The sequence below is a fragment of the Cimex lectularius genome, unplaced genomic scaffold (assembly GCF_000648675.2).
Source record: "Cimex lectularius strain Harlan isolate CLEC.00 unplaced genomic scaffold, Clec_2.1 scaffold219, whole genome shotgun sequence".
Lineage (NCBI taxonomy): Eukaryota > Metazoa > Arthropoda > Insecta > Hemiptera > Cimicidae > Cimex > Cimex lectularius.
Window position 1 is genome coordinate 482,082 of NW_019392873.1, and position 21,108 is coordinate 503,189.

Here is a 21,108-nt window from a genome sequence, read left to right on the forward strand (position 1 = left end):
TAACAAAACGATATTAATTACACAGTACGGTTTCTGCCAACTGACAAAAACGAGTCATACCGTGTTTGTGCAGCGTGATTAAACGATGTTTCTCCAATCCAATTTATTCTGCAATCCTATAAAAAAATCGCATACAATCCAGTACACCCATGTAAAACGAAAAGCATTAAGGGGTATTAAAAATACATTGTAACAAGTAAGTTAATGATTAGCACGACAAAGGTTCTAATGATTAGAACCTTGACGAGTTATAAATCTGATTTTGTTGTTTTGTCACAAATAAATCGATAAAGTGTTTATACTTTTGTCTCGTCATTTCATGAGACGGAAATTAATAGACCAAGGTGGCTATACTTGATACCAAGCCTTCCTTAAACTTCCCTGCTTTGTGTGGCCATTTATATTTCAAATTATCTTACCATTGTGCTATCTAGAAACGTATGTAATGTAAAGTGACACTCACATTGAAGTAACCAAACACGTTAGACTTTAAAAATTACAATAGTCAAAGGTGCCATATCGATATCGATAGTTTTTATTCAGAATTATAAATGCAACTTCAACTTTTTAGATCTCAGTTGTAATAACCCGATTTACCAAATAAATTATTATTTGGAGATCGTGAGATGCGGTCTGGTGTGACGTAGTTTTTGGAAAAACATTTTCTTTATCGTGCCAACCTTTCGATCTTTATTGAGATCATCTTCAGAGCCTGGGATTTATAAACATTGTTTAAATTTTACAAATACATGTAGGATGTGGTGAAAAAAATGAATTTATACGATGCTAAAAAATTTTAGATTAAAAAATTAATGAAGTTATACATTGCTAATTTTTTTAATCTAATTTTTTTTCAGTGTATAAATCCATTCTTTTTTTTTAATCTAAAACTTTCTAGCAAATTCATTTTTTTAATCTAAAATTTTCTAGTATTGTATAAATTCATTTTTTTCTCATCCTACATATATATGTGAAATTTAAATAGTGTATATAAATCCCAAGCGGTGAAGATGATCTCAATAAAGATCGAAACGTTGGCACGATAAAGAAAATGTTTTTCTAAAACCTACGTCACACCAGACCGCACCTCACGATCTCCAAATAATCATTGGCTAACGGTCACTAAACACCACACTTACCTAATAAATGTGAATTTCATTCACGGAATCTCAAAAGGAGAAAACGACGGATAGTGAAGTCATTCAATTTTTATCAGCTAGCAAAACACAAAAATCAGATGCTTCTTTTATAGGGTTTGTAATGGGAAGATTCAGATTCAGATGTAGCGGAATTATATTAAGATTTTTTTTATATTATGTTATCTATTTTGGAAAACAGCAGTGATTATATACATGCTTAAGAACATTAGAAGATATTTTTGCTATTATTCCTAGCTACAAGTCGGGGAAATACAGCGAGAACAACTTTCTCAAATTATTATATATCCCAATTATCAAATAGAGTTCAACTGGATCTAAACCCTACGTAAAAAATGAAAGAATCGGGCATACGGATCTCGGCGAGTCCGTGAGGCTGAACAACGTTTAAAATTTACTTTTAGCATTACAAAACGTTTACATTACAGTAGTTTAACAATTTTAAGGAAAATGTCAAAGTTATATTTAAATTCACTTAATATTTGTATTTATTGGTTTATTATGTATATTGTTTTATTTGTTACTGCTTATTTTACAGTACCCTTTACAGAAATGTATGAATACAAATATTGTTAATGTGGGAAATGTAAATTAATTAAGTAGGAAATGTAAATTCTATGTTTTCAGGAGGACGTAACGTCCAACTACCCGTTAAGTATCGCGGACGAGGGGTCAAACACATTACAATATAATTTTCATATTATTCTCTATTAAAAAAGTGTTGGATAATGCCGGGATTCGAACCCAGAACCGTGAGCCTGGCAAATACGAGAAGGAAGCCCTGATCTCGGCGAGTCCATAAAATTGTGCTGGATATTTAATATTTGTTTTCACGCGTTAAAAACGTTTAAATTAAAATGGTACAAAACATTAAAAAGTTTAACATATTACAATCAAATTTATTTTTCAAAATAAGTCATTCCATGATATATAATTTTTTTAGAAAGGAAATAATATAAAAATATATTTAATATTTGTTTATTACTGTGTAATGACTATTTTTACTTATTACAATGTATTTTATATTAAACTTGATAATAATTTGTAAATATAAATACCAGTAAGTAGGGAATGATATCCAGTAAGTTCCATCTAGTTTTATGGTAAAAAAAGGATTATCTAAGGAAGTAGAAAACAAATTTAATCATAAAAATATATTTTTGAAAGACTAAAAAAATATATGAATAGTTTTCATTCACAGCCATCAATTACACATTAACATTTCATTATAAGATAGTTTTTAGTTTGTTTTTTTACATAATAGCGATTCCAGAATTACTCAACACACACTGACTAGAACAACAACTCAAAATTCACGATTTTGTCACATGGTCGGTCATTCATACAAGATCGTGCCGACTGGCTTTACGTTTATGTTTTTATGTGATCCGTCAGTCTTGAAAATAAGTTTTGAAACATCAAACACAACAAAGAGTCCCGTAAATATTTTGTTCTATCACAAAACATAAAAACACTTAAGTACGAGAACGATGTAACCAACGAAAACTTTATAATATACATTCGCGCACTCATTAACGTACATCACAAGGGCTTTAGTATCATACAAAATTGAAGTTGTAATAAATAGTCAATTCGGCGTTTTAATTGTCGTCTGTGATTCCGTAGTTTATGAATGTGGTGCACCATTCTCGTGCCGACTCTCTTCCTTCGCAGCACATCGGGTAGACTATGACACTCTTCGTCTCCTTGGCGCACCTCTGGCAAGTTGTCTCCGTCGAATCCTGAAACAACAAGTTCGTCGGTAACGCCCGTTATTCAGTATTTGTTGCCTTATGAGTTTTATTATTTATCTCTATCTACCTTGACCTATTATGTGATGTTAACGACGAAACAGTTCGAAGAGCCTGACCTAATTCGAAAAGCGCTCCGGTCACGGCAAAAATTCTGATAACTAATTCAGATAACTGAAATCACCCTTTCCTCAATTATCCAGGGTTCCCCTAATTAGTAGACAATTCGTACAAACTGAAAACGTCTGGATTTTTTCTGATAATTAACCTTTTACGGAAACAAATTTACTTCATTCGCTTTCAATACTCACTGGTCCATAACTCAATAATAAAAATTAATCTATTAGATTTCGTGGTCCGATTGACCAAATAACTTTTTTCAATTAATTAATCTTTATAAAATATTAATTGATTGAGATAAAAAGCTAGTGTCACGAGCGGGATTCGAACCCACGACCTTCGGCTAAATACTCCGCTGCTCTACCACATGAGCTATCGTCACGATGTATCAGTTTATCAGAATCGGCCTTTTCCGATTAACCAAAGATGACTTCACCAATGCCAATTTTTTGTGCATTGCTGCTATTTGAGAGTAATACATTTTGGATTGATTTTTTCTCCAGGATTCAAGAACCTATAGTAAAACAGCCCAAATGAAGCCCACCAAAGAGTCACCATTAACTTTTTTGATGAATTGGGGGATTTGGAAAATGTGGTGCTTCTTCTCCTTTGGAGCCACTGTCCAGAATGTCTGCTGTTGACGTAGAGAATCCGCTTTTCATCACTTCACAACAATGATTTTTATTGGTGGTCGTTTAATACATGAGCAACTCAACTTTCGAGCTTCATCACCTTTCCATTTGCCTTAACGTGGTCAGGGACGGAAGATTTGCTAACTGAAAGGTTCTCTGCAAGTTCTCAAAAAGTCGCTCTGAGATTTTCTTAGACCAAAGTTCTCAGAACATAATCATCTATGTAAGAAATCCTTCCTCGACCTTCTTTATCTAAAGTCTCCCTTTCAAAATGTTTTAAATCATCTCTGAACTATGTTCAGACTGTCATCGCCCCAGACTTCATTAACGTTTTTAGCCGTTTAGGCACCGTTCCGATCGAGTTTAAACTCTTAAAACGAAATTACGCGTTGACATCTTAGTAAAATTGTTGCCAAGTAACGAAATGTGTTGACATTCGTACACAAGAATAATACATCAAACGTAAACAGTTTATTATATAGAGGGATAATTAAAGTAAACCTGTATCATTTTCCGTACAACCCAATAATTTCCTGCTCTCCCGCGAAAGCCTAATAAAAAATGATATTCCCGGCGTGAGGAACACTTGAAAACACGGGCATATACAAATATAAAACATTTAATACAAAATAACTCGTATAAATAGAAATTAACAACAGTCCACGTACATCGTTGATAAAATCAAAAAAATTCACCATATAAAAAGAAAACTGACCGACGATAACAAAGGCCAATTGGCCTGACCAATTTAAAAAAAAACCTGATTTTATCCACCTAAAGCACCGACAAACGCCGACTTTTGCACCCCTCACGACCTTTAAAAGAGATTTGACTACATAACAATCGCACAGACACACTGAATACGTCGAAATGCCACTAACCAAGCCAACGAAAGTAACGACCAAATTACAGGTTTATCCCTCCGCAGACTACACGAGAAATTTTACAATTTACTTTTTGTTTTTACTGCAATTTAATATGTATATCCCCAGTTTTATTGAAATCGGATTTCCAAAATCACATTGAATCTCAATTTAAAGTGCAGGTTGGTCTGAGCAACAATTATTAATAAAAATTAATTACATATATTTTGCACTGGTCGACGATGTCGTCCCATTGCCGTTTTTCACGCAGGTATGGTGTCGTAGTCGCCGATCCGACGAAGAACGTCACAAAAACGATGCAGGCAAAGCAAACCTGTGAACATAAATTTTTACATCAAATTAAACATTTCTGCATTGCAATTTGCATGTTTAAACATCGAGGCGTGTATCAACGCTAAAACCAAAAAAAATATAGTAAGATGATAAAATGAGAAATTATCCTAATTAATGGGCGACCGCCGTAGGGAGAATTAGCCCTCCATGATAAAAGAGTTTTGAAAATCTCTTTGCCCTTTTTTTTTATTAACTAAGTCTGAAAAAAAAGTTAGCCGCCTCCGAGGAATGCAAATGTGGAAAATTAAATGATTTGCATTTTAAAACTATAAACCGAATCCGTCTTCCACTTTGACGGTCTGAATATAAAAACCCATAATTAACATGAAACAAAATCTTTCGAGGGCCCGACGACGCCGTAATCGATTAAGCCGTTAATGCAGTAATTTCTGTTTTCCTAGTATTTTCCTTTCACTGTGGTACCATAACCAATGCGATTAGTATCGTTATTTCTGTAAGAACGTGATCAATTTCAGTAAAGCTGTAGTTTTAACATCGGACTTCGAAGTATGAATTAAAGAATTAGATTAATGTAACTGATATTTTAAATTATTTGGTACCACATTCCATACAATTTTATCGCTGGAAAGAGTCCGGTCGTACTGATAGCCACTTCTCTTGATGGTGTAAATGTGTAATTAATTTTTTTCAGTACTGGTATTATCGTAAACAGTTATTCGATTGGCTTGTACTTCAGAATTTCAAAATGAATAACTGTCTTTTTACTACATAGTTATAGTGTATTTATATTAAGGTTTTGGCTTATTTATCATGGAAAGAACTAAGTATGCAAATTAAATAACATATATATGTTGCTTACAATTACTGTACTTGCAATGTTTGCTTTCGTTATTTACCAGTTAAATGCTCTTTAACTGTTAAGTAACTCTAATGTAATTGTTACTGATATAATTATAATGTACGACAAGTTCTAGTTCAATAGTTTTTAAATTTTTGTATCTTCGTCTTATGATTAATCTAGTACCAATTTCTAACAACTGGGCAAATATTAATGGAAATTAATTAATATTTATGAAAGGTATTGGTTGAGATAAAAAAGTCAGTGTCACGAGCGGGATTCGAACCCACGACCTTCGGCTAAATTCGCCGCTGCTCTACCACTTGAGCTATCTTGACTTCGATCCGCTCGGGCACCAACTGCCCTTCTCAACCTCACCTCTCGAATTTTCCCTCCTTTTTGCCATTTTTCAAATGTGTAATCTATTTGATTCTCGGCGACAAATGAGATGGCCACGGATTTTCGTAAAGATATACTCCAATTTAATTATTAAATCCATTACTGTTCGTGGTCCGACTGACCAATTAACTTTTATCAATTAATTAATATTTATGAAAGGTATTGGTTGAGATAAAAAAGTCAGTGTCACGAGCGGGATTCGAACCCACGACCTTCGGCTAAATACGCCGCTGGTCTACAACTTGACTTCGATCCGCTCGGACACCAACTTCCCATTTTAACCTCTCGAATTTTCTCTCCTTTTTGCCATGTCCTAGTGGATCGAAGTTCGAATCCCGCTCGTTACACTGACTTTTTTTATCTCAACCAATACCTTTCATAAATATTAATTAATTGAAAAAAAGTTAATTTGTCAATGGGACCACGAACTGTAATGGATTTATTAATGAAAATGTTAAATTAAAAATTAAAAATGTAGAACATACAATATGTTAGTGAACGTTATTTCGTCCGGGCTAAAATAAATTACTATATACCAAACGTCTAAAAAATATAGGTATTTTTCCGATCATACTATGAAGGTAACAGCCAAATTATCTCATTTATATTTATTGCGATTAAGCGACGATTAAGTTAAATTTATTGTGTTTTATTTTTTGTTCATAACCAATGGATAGTATTATTCGACTATAAATAGATAGAAGATTTGTGTCTGTACGTTCCGAAAAAAACTAAAGTTACTAAGTTTATTCTCCTCTTTTTATTAGTATTGAAATTGGGGTTCACATGTACTTTCAAGAGTCAGTTTCTTAATAGATTCGCAAAAGCAAGTCATAGTTTTTATAAGTTCCAATTCTAGATGTTTTATTGTTCTTTACTTTTTCCCAGAGAAAAAATTGTTTCACGATACCACATGAAACGTACATTACCATGATTGACTATCAATTTGTCGATTGTTCAATATACTTAACGATAAAGACCTATTTGAAATTCACGAGCGCTAGCAAAAACACACTCACAAATCATTCAAAGTGATGGATTAAAATTTATTAGATATGTTTGACACAGATACGCCAAACATAGTGGCAAATCGTAGAGTAAAAAGTGTTAGTAGGCATAATTTATGCAAATGTAATCAACTAACGCGGATGAATGATTAAACAGTTTAATAAAAGTTATCTGCACAGTCGTACAAATATTAGCTGTGAACCTATTTAAAAATTTTTAATAGAATCTTTCTCCTTTTCTTTGTATCGTTTGAAACATTGAAGATTTTTAATTATTTAAAAGTGGCCTTTCTGCTAATTTGAAAAGTACTTGAATTACTTACTTAATTAACTATAACTTGAATTAACTACTTAATTAACTCTTAAATTTAATTGACACTAAAGTATGTTTTGAGAAAAAGCCTACTTGTCGACAGAATATAAATGAAAGCTTATCAAAAATAAAATCGAGGGCCGATAAACAATTTTGTTTTAGCTAAATGGACCACCGCCCGGGTCGGATACAATTATAATTGGTTTGGTTTTAACGAATGATAAATTAATTGGAAAATTGATTAGAAGTGGGGTGGTGACACATTAGCCAGATTATTAATTCACGGAATCGGTTTTGTCGGAAACGGCTGAAAGGCCAGTACGTGGCGGTTCCCTTACCCGCATTCGAACTTCAACAACGTGGACAATCGAATTTTCCTCCTAAACATTCCGCCTACCATTACTGGAATCATTTGACAAAATGTCATTTTTAAATTTTATATACTTGAAAATGGAGATAAAATCAAAAATTATATAACTCATGTAAAATCTAAAATTGGAGCGTCGGTGGAACTCACTGTAAGGTAATCGTCTTGGGTTTTCGAATTTAGGGCAGCTAAATTCAAGCCTAACATACGTTCAAATGGGCTGCTTATTTTTACAACAAAAAAAACCCGAAACCCTGAGGGTTTACAAAGCTATATATAGACTGGCGACAAGTGTCGAAAATTTCAGGAGGCGTTTTTAGTTACCATATGCAACAAAAAACATCCTACAAACCCCTGTCCAAATCTCAACGGCAAAGAAGTAATTTCAGGTTTTGTGTTTTTTTTTCGACTTAGGCCCATTAGCTTGCTTTTAAACTTCAGTATTATTGACTGTAGGAAAATCTGGTTTGTACCATGTAAAAGAAAGTTAAATTTATTGTACGAAGAATTTTCTTTTCTTGACTTTCTCATATTTTAATCCTACTACTCTTGTATAACCGTAATCGATTCTACTCTTTAGCCTCTCTATTCCTCAGGGGCTCTTGTGGATAAAATAACGCACACAGAAGTACACAGAAACAAGATAAAACATGATATTCTATTTAGCATTCACACCACCCCAGAGTACTCGATATTTCTCGAGGTGATTAGGGATGAGCCCCTCCATTCATATTAACACCACCATATATGGTTATTCCATATATTTATTTCGAAGTTATAATTGACCGTAGACTTACTCTTTGCTGTTATATTTTTGTTAAATAGGAAGAATTTTGTTTTATTGGCTTTTATGTGAAAGGGTGGATTAGCCACACGAAGAAATAAGATAATGTTATTTATTAATTATTTATAACATATAAGTAAATGTAAAAAACAAAAATGTAAGTAATATTAAATATAGGTAATATATTATAAATAACGACCAAATTATAAAGCTTTTTATGATCAGTACATCAGATAAGACCGACATTCCAAATGTCTATCACTTGAAATTGCGAACAAGTTCTATCGCACCAAACTATAATATTATTTTCACTTTATGATAATTAAAACCAAAAACCATGTTTCCAAGAAAGAAAATTTTTAATAATTAAGTATTTGGTCTTGGCTGTTTGGATTTCAAGCAATTATAATTTCACCGTCCCTTCACAAAAAACTACACTGTACGTTTTACTTTCGGTGTTGACAGAAAAAAGTCTTTGTTTAATAAATACTAAATTCGAGATAAAACAGATGCTGAATTTCATAAGTTCTTTACCATAGCAGATGTAAAGAAATAACATCATTAGGAACTTATGGGCAGGTATCCCTCGTGCTTGGCAGCATTAACATGCAGTATGCATTTTATTCAATGGCATAATCATACAGAAATTTATTGTACTGTGTTTTTAAAATTCTGCTAAATAAATATCAAAATTAATATTTTTTAAAAAATTATTCCTAATCTTTCCTTATTAATCTTTCCACTGAGAAGTGTGGGGTGTTTAGTGACCGTTAGCTAATGATTATTTGGGGATCGTGAGATGCGGTCTGGTGTGACGTAGGTTTTTAGAAAAACATTTTCTTTACCATGCCAACGTTTCGATCTTTATTGAGATCATCTTCAGGTCACTATCAACACGACACACAAGAATGACACATCTACCACAAAACACTTTGAAGATGTTGTTTCGAGGGGCAATTAACACTTGCGGATTCCCATAAAACAAATTTATTGGAAAAAGTAGATACCGCTCCTTTTCAAAAGTTTACATCGCCATTTGCTTCTATATTAAAATGGAGATAAAAGCGGACGTTTTAATAAAATAATGATTAATTGTATGGTAGGGGGCTAGAAACATAATATGTCCCATTCAAACACAATAATCAACTTTTTATAAAGCCAGTTAATATTCGACAGTTCACGAAGAAAAAATAATAAAACAGCTAAATTGGCTGAGGTGGATCTTGCAGGAGCTTGAAAAGGTCTTCCCAAAGGAAAAATAAAAAGACTGTAAAAGAAGCGGATTAAGATGTGCAGTTCAATGCCTGTAAAAGACAAATTTAATTCCAATCCCTAATGAAAATAGCAGTCAGTAAATAGTAAAAACAAATATAAAATTTGTATATTTAATTTAGGTCTGCAAAGTCTTCTTCGTTTGCGTTTTGTGACTCCGTTTATAAATCAGCAGATTAAAAGGTACGTGAAAACGTCCGCTGTCAAATGGAAGGTCGAATAATTTGTCAGCTGGAGGCTGTCATGTGCGAGATAAATTAACCACACAAACCAGTTAATTTTTAACGCCATTCTAAAAATCTATAATATTTGGCCATACGCTATTAATTTATGACTCACTTCCAAAAAAGAGTTTGAATAAACCATAAACCATTTTCTAGATTATTGTGTCGTCGATGGTAAGTATTTCTGTTTAAGAACCAATGTTAAGATTATGGTTGGTTGTGCCATACTTTAATATAGTTCGAGTATCTCCATATATGTTTATTTGTAAAAACATTTACTGCGATTTTAGTAAATTGCAGTTAGTTCTTTTTTTTAATAAAATGGCATAAATCAAGGATATTTTTTCTTCTTTAGGAAAACGGTAGAAAATAAAAGTTCGAAGAAAATCTTAGCAACGTATGGAGACGATTCTGTCAAGATCAACTATGGCCATTTTGAACTACAAAGTACAACAAAAAAGCTTATGAATACCAAAGGAAAATATCTCGAAAATACACTATTTTAAATATAACCGGCAAGTGTAAAAATTGAGGTACTTGCAGTTCGCAGCAATTCATCTCACCTGTTTATAATTAGTCCTGTCATTTACGAAAAATCATTTCAATTAAAAAAATATTTTAGCTTTTTACGTTTTAACTCGGTAGTTTTGTCTGTCATATGTGGTCTAAAATAAAAGAAAATTAACGGACCAAAATATCTCGGCAATCTACAGGTTCTTTATAATTACTACTTTAATAATTACTTTATAATATAATAAATTTTCCCCAGTAAGTCAGAGATCAGGGATGCGGTCATCAAAGCAAATAAGTTTTACAACTTATGCCAAGGTATGAGGCACGCGAAGAGATTCATAGAAGGACCATCCGCAAAACTTAAAAAAGAATTACTGGAAGACAACCGCAACCAAACCAGGATTCTGATTGGATCATGACAGGGCACTGCCACTTAAGAAAGAACATGCACCGGATACAGACAGAAGAATCACTGTGCAGATACCATGCCAGGAAGAGGAGGAGACCGCAGAACACATTTTATGTTTCTGTGAAGGTCTATGTAGGTGCAGGTTCTAACTAGGACAAGAAAAACCACAAGCAAGATCCTACACCAAGGAACCGCTGGCAAAGGAGGCTGGTTAATAACCTGAAGTTGGCCAGTGAGTAGTAGGCCTTGTGGTCGCCTCTTTTATCCCTATCCCGTGTAAAGATTGCCCCTTGCTTTGATATTGTCACATGAAACGATACCTGGGTACCAGTCTGACACAGCGCAGATAAGATTGTTCTGCCAACAGTAGGCCATGGACAGCTTTGTCAAGACATCAACATGAAACCAATCATCAAATAAACTTTGATGATGTGGTTGTGGTGGTCAGGGAGAAAATCTTGAAAAGAAGATTATTAAAACAAATGTTACATATTAAAACTGATGTTAATTAACTAAATTTGAGAAGATATACCAATAATTAAACGCCCTCTACAGTTGCTTAATTTAGTCCTTTCTGTCTGTGTTGTGTCACTCTGTCTATATTCACAATTGGTTACCTCTCATTTAGTTACGTATATATTGTTGTTTTTTACCATTATCATGATAATATTTTATCTTTAATATTGTAACTAGAAAGTTATCCAACGTTATCTGATAATTATTGTGTTACTTATTATTAATTATAAACGTTGTAATTACTTGTAGAGCCCTGATTAAAACCTCAATAAAGGTTGAAAGCTTAGAATAAGTTACAAAACTTACTTGTTTTGATGACCGCATCCCTGATCTCTAACTTACTGGTGATATACTGACAGTCGATTCATCCTTCCTTCATAATACATTTTCACACAAAACCTTTAACTCTCAAAACCCAAACCCTTTGAAAAAGTGCATAACTAAGTGGTTTGAAAAAAGACATAATATTATGCATTAATATCGCGAAGTTTCCAAAATTAATTAGAAATCATTAATAATACCATTTACAAAAACGTCCAAACAAACCAATACCTTTTCGTCAATATGTATAACAACTCTAATATTACAAAAAATGCATGACTAGTTTTAATTTTAAATGATTTAGAAATAATTTTATCATTTTAAATAAATAAAAAATGGAATGTTTCATCAAACACAAATGGCACACTTATGGTTAATTCAATGTTTCGTTGCCTGCAGTGAAATTATCAAATGATGAAGCAATTTGCAAGCGATAGACATGCAAAGCAATCGTCAAACCAGATCGTTATCGTTACCGGACATCTATAAGTACCGAGTTGTACGATTCGGCACAAATACGATTATTAATAGTGTAACATGGAACACGAATATTCCTGTTCATACGACTCATGACATTTTGATTAAATCACACATGTTACGTTACATATTACCATAACAATATGTTTAGTATTCGCTTGGTATCATTTTGGTACAATGTCCGCTTTGTTTGACTGTATCTGAATTGGCAAGTAAAACATATTACCTTCGTGTAGTAATATAACAAAATATACCAAATTGTTGGCAAACATTTTATACAATTTTTTTTTCTCGCAACAAAAAGTTTTATTTCGTAATTAAATGACTGTTTACTTTTTTATTATGGCCGTTTATTCCCGAATATCGTTATATTGTTTTTTATTTTATATGGATCGTCAAGGATAATTCGTACCCCTAAAATAAAAAGCACAAAGATTGTATAATTACAGTAACCCATATAAAAATTTTTAAAAAACCTATGCCCAGTTTATTACTTTTGGAAGGCTTTTAAAATGTCTCAATTTAAAACAAAAAAGGAGTTAAAAGCCCTAATAATTCTGAGCAAATTCAAAAACCCTTTTATTTTGTCATCCATATTAAAATTCTAAAATAGAATATTTACAGTTCCCTTACTCGTATTATGGATGATTATTTAAGGTTGGAATTACTTCACTTATTATGTCAATATATAAATGATCATATAAAATTTAGCAATAAAGACGTAAAATGTAAATATTAATAAAAAGTAACTTAATCTCGTGATTGTAAAATGTATGAACTTATAAATCTTTTGTGATTGACTACAGTTCTGAAATTCTTTGCCTGAAATTACCTATATTTTTATAAATAAATCTAATCATGCTGTAAGGAAAATTATTTTTAGGCAATAGTTAAATCTTGTTTGGTAGAAGTTTGAGGATTTGTGAATTATTTTATATTAAAATATATGAAGACGTGAACTGTTTTTAAATAATTGGTGTAAATTTAAAACTTTAAATACCTTGTGTATTAACCTTGTGTGTTATTTTCGTATATTTAAAATATTTAAATATTTAAAATAATTTTTACGATATTGATTGCCTATTAGAGCGCCTAAGATATTCTTTTTAACGCCGTTATATGAAGTAAGGTAAGGCCAAATAAACCTACTTTAGGAAAAATGCTTCAATAAGAATTCAAAATTTGTAAAAAGCTTGATTCGTTATTTCATTTTATTATGTCTTAACGATTATTTTAAATCACTCAATTTTAAGAAGTCGTGTACCATTTTTATGTTAGTGTATGTCATGAAAATCATGAAATTATATTGAAAGAGAAATTATAACTTGTTCTACAATAGAATCAATCAACTGGAACATATCGGGTTGTCCGGAAAATAATGCAGGATTTTAAGTTTTCATTAAAAAAAATCTATATAAAATATTCTGTTTACGTTTACAGGATTACTCATTTGTATGAATGTCAANTTTTGATTAAAGAACATTGCTTTAAAGTAACTAGTTTCTTTTTTTTTGTTTAATACCAAAATCCTGCATTATTTTCCGGACAACCCAATAATATATAATACTTAAATGCTTTAAATTTTTGAACGTACTTCGAGAAAATCTTTAATAAATTCATATTTATAAACTTTCTTAAAAAAATAAATAAACATAAATAAAAAGTGAAAATAAAAAAATAAACATAAAGGTAATTTCGTAAAATAAATTAATAAATGTTGATATGTAATACATTACTTACAAGTGATATATGCGACTGCATTATTGTTCGATATGTAATGGTCCAGAATGAAAATAAAAATTCACTTGACACTTTTGAGGAAGTCGGTATGTAGAAACTATAAGAGAAACAATCGGCGAACGTTTTATTGTACCGAGAGCGCTCACAACTCTTCGATGCCCGTCTCTGGGGAGAGGTCGTGCCCAATTTGTATATATATTCTCTAATGGAAGGTCACGCGTGAAACGTGACGTATCGCGTGCTCAACCACCTCTTTTGTATACTTGAGCCAGGGTGGTGAATCGTTCGGTGACAGACGGTCTGTTCGTCGACAGGCCGTCCATCGAGCACAAAACGAGGGATCATGTCCACTATTGCGCGTTTAAATGATCCTCTTGGATAACTTGCGCCTGTCTTTTTCCGGGCAAAAATCATCTTACAGGAATTGGAGAAAATAAATTGCGGTTGGGACTCGGGAGTTGCTGAAGCATGGATAGATTTTCATACAGATTTATCTTCGCTTAAAAACACTCAAATACCTCGATATCTGCAGCTTTCCTCGTTGGACTTTGTGGCTGGAGAGGATTTACCTGAGATAAAACCAGAAACTGTTTTACTTAGTTTAGATAAGTACCCTTCATCATTCATTGAATTGATAGATCACCGTCATAGAGCAAATTGATCAGAATCATGGCATATGTCTTATGTTTCACTCGTAACTGCCGAGTTCACGCTAATGAATACAGTTTTCTTGAACTCTCAGAACTACGTAAAGCATCCACCTGTCTTTATGTCGCCGTTAAGAAAGAACTAACAACAAAAATTCTCGCCGATTTGAAATCACTCGCTCCATTTATAGATTCAAAGAGTATCGCCTCGAGTGACCATTTGCTGCCCATGTCTGCCCATCATCCACTCCGGCCTTTCAAGTCCCAACGCTAGAAACATCCCCTCGTGACGTTGCGTCGTTAGACGTTAATTCCCAACTTAATTTCTGATTTTGACAGAACATTGACCAACCTAATAGCATCATCAGTTTTCTCTTGTAACGAGAATCTAACTTCTATATTTAAGCTGTTTATATATCTTTACTTGTTGACTATTTAAATAATTACACGACTTTTTTGTTATTAATACAATATGATGTGGATTGATTTGTATTCATTAAACTTAATTTTATTAATTTAATTCGTAAGTTTATCCTCATCGTTGCTTTGTGAGCTGTCCATTGAATGTCACAGTCCCTTGCATCCACCATCAATAAATAATCGTCAGCAAGAGCAGATGCTTCTCAAGTAACAAGCAACTCCTTCAATATTAAGTTGAAAACTATAACCCAAAATCCACAGGCTCATCCTACGGGCAACCCCTTGTGACACTAATAGTACTTTTCTCGTTAATTGCCTTCATAGATCCACATCTGTTTAATTTTTTAACATTTATAATGCTTCCACTGACATATCATAGCCGGCCACAACCTCAGCATTGATTGCCGCCCCTTCTACATCCAATGATATTAGCAAAATCATTTCATCAGAATAAAAATAGTTTACTACATAATCTTTAATAACCAAAATGGCATAAGTAGTACTCTGTTGAGTTTTGAATCCATACTGCTTTTGACTTAGCACTTTTGAAGTAGAGCATTATCTATCAATAAAAATTTTTTCCAAAACTTTATCCCACCAACAGTATCCTTATAGGTATGTGTTTATTTTAACTGTGTAAGTCCTCTTACCAGGTGAGGTATTATTGTAACAATAGCATGCTTACGTCTGATTGGGAAAACTCCCCTTCTAAGAACCCATTATACGGAGTGGTAATAAATCTGCGATATCTAATTAATATTGTTTTATTTACAATGTTTGTTGAGCTTTGTTCGGATCATATGAATCTATTGCATTCCTTCTTTTTATGTTGTTTTGATATCATTTTCTATTAGAGGGGAAAGTTTGGTTTCTTTTCTCAACATTCTTCGGTAAATTCACCGTCATTTTCATTATCATCGTCCAATCTTACCTTATGTCTAAATTTCCTCTTGGGTTCATAAAACGGACACCCAGAATTCCCCCTTCGTTGAACCCATCTGGGTATATTACAAGTGAATCTGATGAAAAGAAATTATTTAATTCCGTTTTAATTAGTTGTTTGGTTGAGAATGGATCCATACGGATCTTGTCTATTGCTCTGTTTGCTATGTTAATTTTTGAAAATATGTTATCCGGGGAAATTTTTTAGATAGCTAAAGTTAGGTAGATCGGTAATGTAAGAGTGAGCTCTCGACGTCCCTCATCATGTTCTCTTCTCCTGGAGAATCATCGAATAGAAAAGCGACTATTTTCAAATCAGCATCTCAGTTGGACGCTTGAGAAATGGGGTCTGTTCTCTTCTCGGATGAGTGCCGGTTTGGCTTGATGACCGGTACCGTGTGCATGGAGAAGATGTGGAGAACGCTTTGCTTCATGTGCCATGCCAGCCACAGCCGTTGGAGTCCACGCCCGTACCGAACTGATTATCATACAAATGGATTTTTGACTGCTCTAAGGTATATTGAGTTCTTCTGGAAGCCATGGTTCCATTTATTGGGGACAACATTGTGTTAGTGCATGATGTTCGACCGCATGTAGCTCGAGTTGTCACCCATTACTTGGATTATGTAGACCACAATGAATTGCCCAGCACGTTCTCTTGACATGAATTTTATAGAACACTTATGAAACATGTTAAAGAGACGGGATAGACATTGTTCGCCGCCTCCAACATGCGTTGAACAGCTTCATACTGCTCTTGCTGAAGAATGGGGTTCTGTTTCACAAGACGAAATCCCACTCGATACCTAGGAGTCTTAAGGACCTCCGCGAGGCCAGAGGAGGTAATATTCGTTATTAAGAGTAAAACCAAATAATACATTGTAAGTTAAATGTTAATCTATCGCGCTATGATTTTCCCGTGTTTAAGTGAATTTTGTTTCAAACCATCATAACTTAATTTTTTCCCTAAAACTCATGAATTTCTGATCTCTTTTAATTTGGTTTATATTAAAATTAATTACTCAAGTATACACATTTTTTTTAAATGAAAAATTTGTGTCACAGGCGGAATTCGAACCCATGACTTTCGGCTAAATTCGCCGCTGCTCTACCACATGAGCTACCGTCACTTCGAACGCCCATGCCACAAACTTCCCATTTATAAAGATATAATTAAGATAAGCTGATAAAATATTTAAAAAGTTAGTATTAAAATTAATATGTTGTAATTAATATTACCAAAAATACGTTACATATAATTTGAAATAAACAACAAAATACGAGTGTCCGGTTTTTTGCCTTTGAGTGTATATAATATTTATATATTATTAATATTTATATCATATTTAAATTAAAAAGTATAGGTATTAATGGCTAGTAAGTACAAAAGTGATACTGAAAGCTCAGTAATTGTTTTTATCTTTGAATGTATTAAAACAAAAAAAATCACATATTCCTTAAATTCTTATAGACTTGTTACTAATTAAATAAATTATACAATAACTTAAAAGATGTGTGCGTCTAGAATAATGAAACAATAATTTAGGTGAACTTAAGCATTACACAATACTTGCTGTTGCTGCCACAATTCGTGAATTTAAAAAGGATTTATTTTTATTCAAGAAGCAAATAGGCCAATATTAACACCATATTCATAATTCAACTTGTTTATGCAAACGCAGTCAAGATTAATTCAAAATTGAAACTAAATCGTATTCATTTCTTCGTGAGATAAAATCATTGCAGTATTTAACGTTGTACAATAACATCGGTAATCCCTAATTCGAATTTCACTCACTACAAAGGGCTTTAATCCAATGATAAGGATATGCAAATTCGGTGTAAAGGCGTTAATCATTCTGTGTGAAGCGTAAAGATGAGAGGAATCTATTTCATCACATATCATAACAGGGATATGCGAGACAGGCAATTAATCTAATAGTTCCTGCTCCACCATCATCTAACATTAATATGCATGCGGTTTTGTTCAGTATATTGGTATATATACTGCTAGTAGAATCCACGTAGTTAGCTTGTTTTGACTATTCAATTTAATATTTTAGTGTTTTCAGCGCGACAAATTAACTAAATGTGGGTTTTATTTATCAATCACAAACCTTTTAGGGCAATTTATAATTTCGCATATTAATGGGCGTATCATCAACGATTTGGTAACTCTGTTACTCTGCGATACTTACCATAACAGATGACAATTAGGCAGTCTACTTGAGCCTTCATATTTTTAGTCCTGAAGTAAGTTTATTTTTAGCCGATGCTGTTGTGAAGGAAGTGGACGTCGGTTTTTCCAGCAATGATGGTTGGTTTCTAAATCTGGGTAGAATTGAAAGCTACTAAGGATTTGATAATAATACACACAGGTTGTCCACATCGCGCCGTAGGGCCTCCATACTATGGAACTCCTATAATTGAGGAAGACACGTCTCTATGTTACCTTGACAGTGTTCTTCTCTATGGATGATGAGATCTACGAGTTGATGAACCTGTATATTGTTTTGCGTTTCGGCTTTTCACCGTCTACAATGCTTAAAAGCCATTTTGTCTTTTTGTTAATAGTAGACGCGCGAGCTAAACTCGGCTAAACAGGGCTGGACCGGTTATAAGCTGGATATGCCATCATCAGATCAAAGTAGAACAGATAGAAAGAAATCGTAATGACTGATCACAAGGTCCAACGACCTGTCGGCCGGAAAGGGACAACGAAAATTAATTAACTAAATTAGTTTAATTTCACTCGCCCGTTTGTTATCCGGTTTCAAAGGTTTGAAATTGTGCAATTTCAATTGAGTTGTAAATTGCTGTGAGCCTATATTTACAATCAATTGCGAATAATGTTGAATGTTGTCATTTTATCAAAATCCAAAAGAGACAAATCTTATATTTAACTGATTCAAAGCGTAATTATAATTGATAATCATTGTTCATTATTATTTAGAAGTACCGTACACAGTATAGACATATAAGCTAATCTAATAAAATAATAAACAGCATTACAACATTTCTTGAAAAATAACCATGTGAGTTTTTGTTGTTTATTTTTCGCCGTTTATGGTTCGCTTGATTAAAGCCATCTTCGGGAGATATTTAAGTATATTTTTTGAGTGCCTAAGACGGAGAAGGATAAGAATAGCTATATCACCCCCAAGTCATTAAAAAAGTGTGGTGTTTAGTGACCGTTAGTCAATAATTATTAAGAGATCGTGAGATGATGTCTGGTGTGACGTAGGTTTTAGAAAAATATTTTCTTTATCGTGCCAACGTTTCGATCTTTATTGAGATCATCTTCTGAGCTCAAAGTGTTTGTTTTCTTCGTAATTGTGTCATTCTTGTGTGTCTGGGCACTTTCAACACGATACACAAGAATGACACAATTACGTAGAAAGCGAACACTTTGAGCCCTGAAGATGATCTCAATAAAGATCGAAACGTGGGCACGATAAAGAAAATGTTTTTCTAAAACAAACGTCACACCAGACCGCATCTCACGATTTCCGAATAATCATTAAAAAAATGTTTATCTTTAAAAAATTTAGGAAAATATAAGATGTAATGATTAAAGCAAACATTGATCTCCATTTAAGAAATACCTTCTAAAGTGTTGACGTCAAATTTGTTAATTTGCGTGCTACTTCAAACGTAAATTTCAACCTATTAAATATTTGCTGTTATCTACAAATAACTTTTGCAAAAAAAAAATCATATTCAATAAATTAGTAATTAAGAAATTGACACAGAAAGCTTTAATACCACTTAAATAACGGAAAACATTTGATTTTATACATTCCATTCATCGAAATAAAAAAACAATTTAAATATTTTTTGCTACTCAAATCGTTGAAGTGGTCGTAAATAACACCTGGCACTTTAATACAGAAGAACCTAACGATCGCCAATTTGCCTTCTTTATGGTACATCTTTATGGTACAGTATAGAGTAAAGTGACAAAAACTGGAAAACCTTCGGCCAACTGTTGATTTTCGACGGAAAAAGGTCCCCCATTCTTTGGACCCGTGTCAAAACACTCTGAGATAACATTATCTGTACTTTTCGATGCTATTGTCTATGTTGAAATTCACAAAATGCCAACAATTTGACTCTTGACAACCCGATTACGTCCATTTCCAGAAGGAAAAACGGATCTAAACTGGCACGAAAATCTATACATACAATTAACTCATTTATAGGCAATTAAGGCAATTATATTCTTCAATTTAATTTTATTCGGGTGAACAGTAATATGGCAAAATATATAATATGTTTACAGCTTTCGCGATGGAATTATTCCAATCTGTAAATATTGTTCTTTTTAATATTGTACCTATGTTTATTTGACTGGGGTTTCGACATCTAGGTCATTTCAGCCCCCAACTAAGTCTATATTCTATTTACACTTTCAAACACTACATTCATACAAATAAATACATTCATACGCATAAATACATCCATACAATACACTCATTCCGTTTGGTCGGTGGAGTACTTGATATTCCTCCACCGACTTATACCCAAACTAATCTAGATTGGGGTCACTCATCAGTGAGTCCCCCTCCACGGAAATCTTTAGTAAAAGGCGAAATATTTATTCGTTATGAAGGGAGACCATAGTGTTATTGTTTTCAAACAAGATTTTGTATTTTTGTTTCGCTTTTCTTTAAGGCCTTTACGTAGAAATCGAAAAGTTTTGTTTTAAAGCGTTCTTACTACATATACCTCCAAGCATAAAATTTTATTATTTATTCTGATGTGTAAAAAAGAGTATTGTCGTAAAATTATTCCCCATTCTTCTTTTCTTAAGTATTAAGGTATTAAAAAACGATTTATTTGAACATTTTACAATTTCATCATTAGGCCGTCAAATGTAATCATCACTTCCGCATATGCAGTTTCAATCCTAAAGTAGCATAATAAAAAATCTACAGTACATAATATAATTTTATTATATAGAGTGGGTTTAATTTTTTCCGCCACTATATTTTTTTATTGTGGCGTTTGTGGAAAAAATCCCGAAAAAGTAAACTTTTATTTTTTGTCTAGTTCCTTATGAACCAAAATGTTTTTATTTT

At 32.9% G+C, this 21,108-nt stretch overlaps 1 protein-coding gene and 1 pseudogene across 1 annotated transcript; both read right to left on the reverse strand.

Moving 5' to 3' along the window:
* Positions 1 to 2,296: 2,296 nt before the first annotated feature.
* On the reverse strand, positions 2,297 to 14,187 carry LOC106667993. Its single transcript, XM_014396351.2, has 3 exons — positions 14,019 to 14,187; positions 4,744 to 4,857; positions 2,297 to 2,899 (listed from the first exon to the last, which is right to left on the reverse strand). The coding sequence occupies exons 1-3, from the start codon at positions 14,037 to 14,039 to the stop codon at positions 2,759 to 2,761; spliced, it is 276 nt and encodes a 91-aa protein (XP_014251837.1). The 5' UTR covers positions 14,040 to 14,187; the 3' UTR covers positions 2,297 to 2,758.
* A 6,353-nt stretch (positions 14,188 to 20,540) lies between these two features.
* LOC112127644 lies at positions 20,541 to 20,652 on the reverse strand (annotated as a pseudogene).
* Positions 20,653 to 21,108: the final 456 nt, after the last annotated feature.

Excerpts from the sequence above, each read along its gene's own strand:
- LOC106667993 (XM_014396351.2), bottom strand. The coding sequence starts at position 14,039 with ATGCAGTCGCATATATCACTT. Across the intron at positions 4,858-14,018 it reads TGCAGTCGCATATATCACTT|GTTTGCTTTGCCTGCATCGT; the intron begins GTAAGTAATGTA and ends TTATGTTCACAG. Across the intron at positions 2,900-4,743 it reads TCGACCAGTGCAAAATATAT|GATTCGACGGAGACAACTTG; the intron begins GTAATTAATTTT and ends TTGTTGTTTCAG.